At 54.9% G+C, this 6329-nt stretch overlaps 1 protein-coding gene across 1 annotated transcript in view; it reads right to left on the bottom strand.

Moving 5' to 3' along the window:
* Nucleotides 1-6329, bottom strand: part of GRIN1 (glutamate receptor, ionotropic, N-methyl D-aspartate 1) — a 27153-nt gene that overhangs the window by 10640 nt on the left and 10184 nt on the right. The window contains exons 6-8 of the mRNA XM_011957395.1: nt 1616-1737; nt 1368-1542; nt 921-973 (exon numbers count right to left, since the gene is read on the bottom strand). Of these exons, the coding sequence (XP_011812785.1) occupies nt 921-973; nt 1368-1542; nt 1616-1737 (350 nt within the window). The remainder of the gene's footprint in view (nt 1-920; nt 974-1367; nt 1543-1615; nt 1738-6329) is intronic.

Raw genomic sequence — 6329 nt, forward strand, 5'->3', positions numbered from 1 at the left:
CTGCTCCTTCCCCCTGCTCCTTCCCCCTGCTCCTTCCCCCTGCTCCTTCCCCCTGCTCCTTCTCCTGCCTGCTGTGCAGCTCGGGCTTTTCCCTTGTCCCAGTCCCAAGAACGGAAAGATCAGCAGTTGCCAGCCCCTGGAAACCATGGTGTCTGCCTGCACCAGATGGACAGTGCGACTCATGACAGCTGAGTGGTTTCTGGGTGCCAGACCCTGCTTCAAGGGCTTTCTGTGGGTTAGGATGTTGTCCTCACAGCCATCCTGTCTTACAGAGAGGGAGGCAGAAGCCCAGAAGGATGCCTGCCCTCTTGCCAGCAAGTGGGGGAGAGGTTGAGTTGGTTCTAACCACCAGACTGTCCTGTCTGGCTGTGTGTGTGCATGTGCATCGTACCCATTAGGCCACATCAGTGAACCTATGTGTACACATGATCCCTAAGTGGGGTGCACCCCATGCGTGTGCCTGTGTCACGTGTGTGTCATGTACCTGAGTCTGTGTGCACACGTGGTTCTGTGTATGTGTGTGCATGTGTGTGCACACGTGCTGCCTACATCTGCACTTATGTGGGCATTGTGGATGGTGGCTCTGCACATGCTACTCAATGCTTGGGGATCTGGGGGTGAGCTGGCATGGCATGGTGTCCAGGCGTGCTGTGAGCTAACTGCTGCCACACTGCAGATGTTCACTTGGGTCTCTGGGCCTAGGCCAGCCCTGGCTCTCTAAGGTTTCTGTGCTGTTCTTGGGCTCCTTGTCTGGCCTCCTGGGTCCCTGGAAGCTTTCAGTCCCCATCTGCATCAAGAGCCTCCTCCCAAAGGCTGCCAGCCACACAGGGAGAGGGGTGCTGTTTCAGGGTGGACTGTAGTGTGGAAAGTAGGGGCGGGAGCAGTGGAGCCAGTCCCCACTCCAGTGACAGTCCCGGTACTGGTGTCGGTGTTGAGAAGAGGGCAGATGATTGTGCCATTAGATGTGGCGATGCTGGGGGTGTGGGGGGAGAAGAGAGAAGTAACAGTGTCCAGAGGATGTTGGCAGCAGGCTGCACTGCAGTACCCCTGAGAGCAGCGCCATCCACCTCCTGGAAGCGACCCCGCCCACTCCCCCCCAGAGTGCCCACACCCATCGCTTGAGGAGCGCTCCTCCAGCTCCCTAAGAGCGGCCCCACCCAGTCCTGAGAGCGGCCATATCCAGCTCGGGAGAGTGGCCCCGCCCACCTCCCCCAAAGCGGCCCCGCCCACCTCCCCCAAAGCGGCCCCGCCCACCTCCCCAAGAGGGACCTCTCTTAGTCCTCAGAACGGCCCCGCCCAGCTCTGGAGAGTGACCCCGCCCACCGCCCCAAGAGCAGCCCCGCCCAGCTCGGGGAGGCCCCGCCCACCTCTTGAAGAGCGGCCCGGTCTTCCAGATGTTGGTGTTGCCCACGCAGCCCCGCGGCGGGTCGGTGATGTTCTCCTTCTCGAGGAGCTCGTGCACGGCCTGGGCCACCACGCCCACGGCGTCGCTGATGTGGGCCGACTCGTTCTTGCCGTTGATGAGCTGCAGCCCGAGGATGCCTGGGGCGAGCATGCGACTCAGAGCCCGTGGGGGCCTCCCCGTTCGGGGACCCCGCCAAGGCCCAGCACTCACCGTCCGGGGCGTAGCGCAGGGCGTTCCCCGAGATCTCGCGCTCCCCGACCAGCCACACGTACCCGGAGCCCGTCATGTTCAGCATCGCGGCTGCACGGTACACAGTGGCAGCATCGTCCTCGCTGTGGGGCAGACGGGGGTGACGGGCCAGGACTCCAGCACTCCCACCGCGGCGCTCCACAGGCCCAGGTCCTCCTTCCGTGGAGCAGGGACCTGCCCGGCTCCCAGCCCCTCCTAGATCGAAGCCTGCAGACCCCGTAGAGGAGCTGCTGCCCAAAAACCCAGGAGCCTCCCAGGACTCCGTTGCTGGCCCTTACCTTGGGGGGAGCAGGGATGGAGTTAGATGCTGGTCCTTACCTTGCAGGAGCAGGGATGGGGTTAGATACCTGGTTTATAGAACTGACTTCCTACTTGTGGCCTGCACCTGTGCCCCCAGCATGCCCTTCCCTCCACCTCAGAAGGCCCTGATGGGGGCCCAGGAAGGTAATGGATCACCATTGATCACTTGCTGGCCAGATACCATGCGCTGCTTGAAGTGTTTTACGTGGATTATCTTATTTAACTTTCACCATATCTCTGTGTCCCGAGGGGAAGCGGAGGCACACCGGACACACAAGAGTCGGTAAATGGCAGAGTCAGGACCCAAGCTCCTAAGACCTCCTAGACAAGGCACACGCCTCTGGTCCTCTATGTTCAAACATGTGAAATGAGGGGTTGGGGGGCTCTCCAGGTTGGTGAGATGCTGGTGGGATCCAGCGTCCTGAGGACGGCCAGAGATGAGAGGCGGCTTCCCCTGGGCTCTGCACAAGCAGCGGCCTTCCCCCAGTCACCCAGGCCTGGGGCCTGCAGGAGGACAGAGCCCAGGCAGGCCTCACCTTGCAGGCATGTGCGGTCTTGAGCTCTGCCGGTGTCCTTGCAGGCGGGGCCCTGTCGACAGTGGAGCAGGGGACCTGTTCCTCTGGGGCTGGGGCCTCTCTGGTTATGACAAGGACCTGGGGGCCTGGTGGGACTCTAGAAGCCTTTGGGGGTCTTCCCTCACCACCATCTGTCAGACCTTTCTCTGCAGGGCCTGTCCTGGCTCCAGGTGGGCCTGGACTACCCCTGATACTTTGCTTCTCCAGGCATGGGCAGCAGGGTTGGGTGGATTGCCTGAGTGTTGGGTACATTTCACAATGCTTGACTCTGGAAACCAAGGTGGCCCTCCCCTCCCTGAGGAGGGGTCTGCCCCCAATTTTCTCGAGAATAAGCTCACGAAGAAATGCAGACCTTCAGTGTTTGCTCTACATGACGATGCTATTGGATGTCAGCAACACAAAACAGAGGTGCTCCCAGTAGCAGTGGCCCAGTGCCCCAAATGAGAGCATCTAGCAGAGGCTCTGCACACTGAACACAACACAGTTTGTCCGGCAAGACCCAACACCATGCGTGTCATGGAGCAGCATGCCCGCTATCAAAGTGCCCACCAGGGCCTGACGAACAAGCCCATCTCCTTGACACAATTCGGGTCTATGACACGTGATGTGGTGGAATGATTAGGAGAAAAACAGTTGTAAACAAAAGTCTGATCTGTCCATCAAAACTCATCTGATCATTTTATAGAAATAGCTGATACCAATCAACACAACTTCAGGAAAATGAAAAGTTTTGGAAACAAATTATCTGCATGCTATGGAAAATTGGTCAAAAATTAAGATTGGTGTCATGTCTCTCTGCAAAACACCCTCAACAACCTTCACTAAGGAGGAGCCAAAATGTGACAGGTTGAAGGTCTGGGGTCATGAAGGCCTGTGCCTGCTGCTGCCCAGGGCTTGCTTCTCTGCACTCCTGGGAGATGGGCATGCTGGGTAGGCCAGTTGGCCTCTGCTGTGGGACTTTGGCCTCCATTCCAAGGAGCTCAGCACGTGAGAGGAGAGTCCTTTCCAGCCCTGACAGTCCAGAGCCATTGCATGGATTCAAGAAGTATGTCGGAGGCTGGGCACAGTAACTCATGCCTGTAATCCCAGCACTTTGGTGGGTGGATTGCCTGAGGTCAAGAGTTCGAGACCAGCCTGACCAACATGGAGAAACCCCTGTCTCTACAAAAAATACAAAAAAATCAGCCGGGGTGGTGGTGCATGCTTGTAATCCCAGCTACTCAGGAGGCTGCGGCAGGAGAATTGTTTGAACCTGGGAGGTGGAGGTTGCAGTGAGCCAAGATCGCGCCACTGCACTCCAGCCTGGGTGACAGAGTGAGACGCCATCTAAAAAAAAAAAGTATGTTGGAGCTGGGGGCAGTGGCTGATGCCTGTCATCCCAGTCCTTTGGGAGGCCGAGGTGGGTGGATCACTTGAGGCCAGGAGTTCGAGACCAGCCTGGCCAACATGGCGAAACCCTGTCTCTACTAAAAATGCAAAACTTAGCTGGGCATGGTGGCCTGCACCTGTAATTCCAGCTGCTCAGGAGGCTGAGGCACGAAAATCACTTGAACCTAGGAGGCCGAGGTTGCAGTGAGCCAAGATCGCGCCACTGCACTCCAGCCTGGGTGACAGAGTAAGACTCTGCCTCACAAAAAAAAAAAAAAAAAAAAAGGCCACGGCCGGTGGCTCATGACTGTAATGCCAGCACTTTGGGAGGCTGAGGCAGGCGGATCACCTGATGTCAGGAGTTCACGACCAGCCTGGCCAACATGGTGAAACCCCATCTCTAATAAAAATACAAAAATTAGCCAGGCATGGTGGCATACGCCTGTAATCCCTGTACTCAGGAGGCTGAAGCAGGAGAATCACTTGAACCCCAGGAAGCAGAGGTTGCAGTGAGCTGAGATCATGCCACTGTACTCCAGCATGGGCAACAGAGCAAGACTCTGTCCCCTCCAAAAAAAAGAGAAAGGTATGTTGGTGGGTGTGTGGTTGATGTGTGCTGTGATCAGTGTATGCATATGTGTGGGGTATGGCATGTATGTAGCATGGGTGTATGGGTGTGCACATGGTGTATGTGCTGCACATGTGTGTTGTGATGTATGTGCATGTGTGCTGTGGGTACATGTATGTAGGTGTGCATATATCAGTGTGTGTCTTTGTATGTGGTGTATATGGTGGTGTGTGTGCCTGTACCTGTATGTGTATATGCACGTGTGTATGGTGTATGCATTGTGCATGTGTGTACACATGTGGTGTGTATGTGGCATTGTGCACATGAGTATGTGTTGTGTATGACCTGTACATGATTCTGCATGTGTGGGTAGAGATGTATGAGTGGTGCGACGGTGTATGTACATGCACTTGTGCACATGTGTGTATGGTGTATGCATGGTGCATGTGATGTGTATATGGCATGTGTGCACATGTGTATGTGTTGTGTATGACCTGTACATGATGGTGCATGTGTGGGTAGAGATGTATGTGTGGTGTGACTATGGTGTGTACATACATTTGTGCACATGTGTGTATGGTGTATGCAGGGTGCATGTGGTGTGTATATAGCATGTGCATACATGCATATGTGTTGTGTATGACCTGTACACGATTCTGCATGTGCGGGTAGAGATGCATACATGGTGTGACTATAGTGTGTACATACATTTGTGCACGTGTGTATATGGTGTATGCATGGTGCATGTGTGTACATGTAGTGTGTATATGGCATGTGTGCACATGTGTATGTGTTGTGTATGACCTGTACATGATTCTGCATGTGTGGGTAGAGATGTATGAGTGGTGTGATGGTGTGTACATGCATTTGTGCACATGTGTGTATGGTGTATGCATGGTACATGTGGTATGCATATGGCATGTGGGTACATGCATATGTGTTGTGTATGACCTGTCCATGATTCTGCATGTGTGGGTAGAGATGTATGTGTGGTATGACTATAGTGTGTGTACATGCATTTGTGCACGTGTGTATGGTATGTGCATACACAGGTGGTGTGTGGAGTGTGCTCATGTGCATGGATGTGTGGTATGCACATGGTTCCTGTGTGCATGCACCTGTCTGCCCTGACCATGTCCCTTTCCCTGGGCTGGCCTTTTTCTTAGGGCCATGTCTGGAAACATGACCTTAACCCTGAGGCTGGCAACACGGGGTCAACCTGTGGGACTGCAGTGCATGGCTCAGGGGCTCATTGGCCGACAGAAAACAGTGGAGAAAATGCCCCCCCTTCTCTCTGGGGACCTGGGCATGGCAAGGTTGTGTGGATTGGTTTTGTATGTGGTTTTCTCTCCCATGTCCTGTTGGTCACTCCAGTTAGAATGTAGGGATCAGGCAGGTCCAGCTTGATGTGAACTTGTCTATTGCAAAAGTGCCCGACAGTGGAACAGGTGTGTTTTAGGGTAATCGACTCCTTGAGTTGCTCCATCTGGGATGAAGAAATCTTCCACTTCCCAGCCAGCTGTCTGTTCATTTGTTCACCTGCCTATCCATCCTTTTATCCCACCACAGCCACAGAATCTCTCTTCAGCTCTGTGATGAGTGAGGGAAGTGTAAACAATCCAGAAAATAACAGAAGAGGCCACATGTGGCCGGGCACGGTGGCTCATGCCTGTAATCCCAGCACTTTGGGAGGCCGAGGCAGGCGGATCACAAGGTCAGGAGATGGAGACCATCCTGGCTGACACGTTGAAACCCCGTCTCTACTCTAAATACAAAAAAGTAGCCGGGCGTGGGGGCAGGTGCCTGTAGTCCCAGCTACTTGGGAGGCTGAGGCAGGAGAATGGCGTGAACCCGGGAGGTGGAG

Source organism: Colobus angolensis, unplaced genomic scaffold, assembly GCF_000951035.1.
Source record: "Colobus angolensis palliatus isolate OR3802 unplaced genomic scaffold, Cang.pa_1.0 Scaffold44, whole genome shotgun sequence".
Lineage (NCBI taxonomy): Eukaryota > Metazoa > Chordata > Mammalia > Primates > Cercopithecidae > Colobus > Colobus angolensis.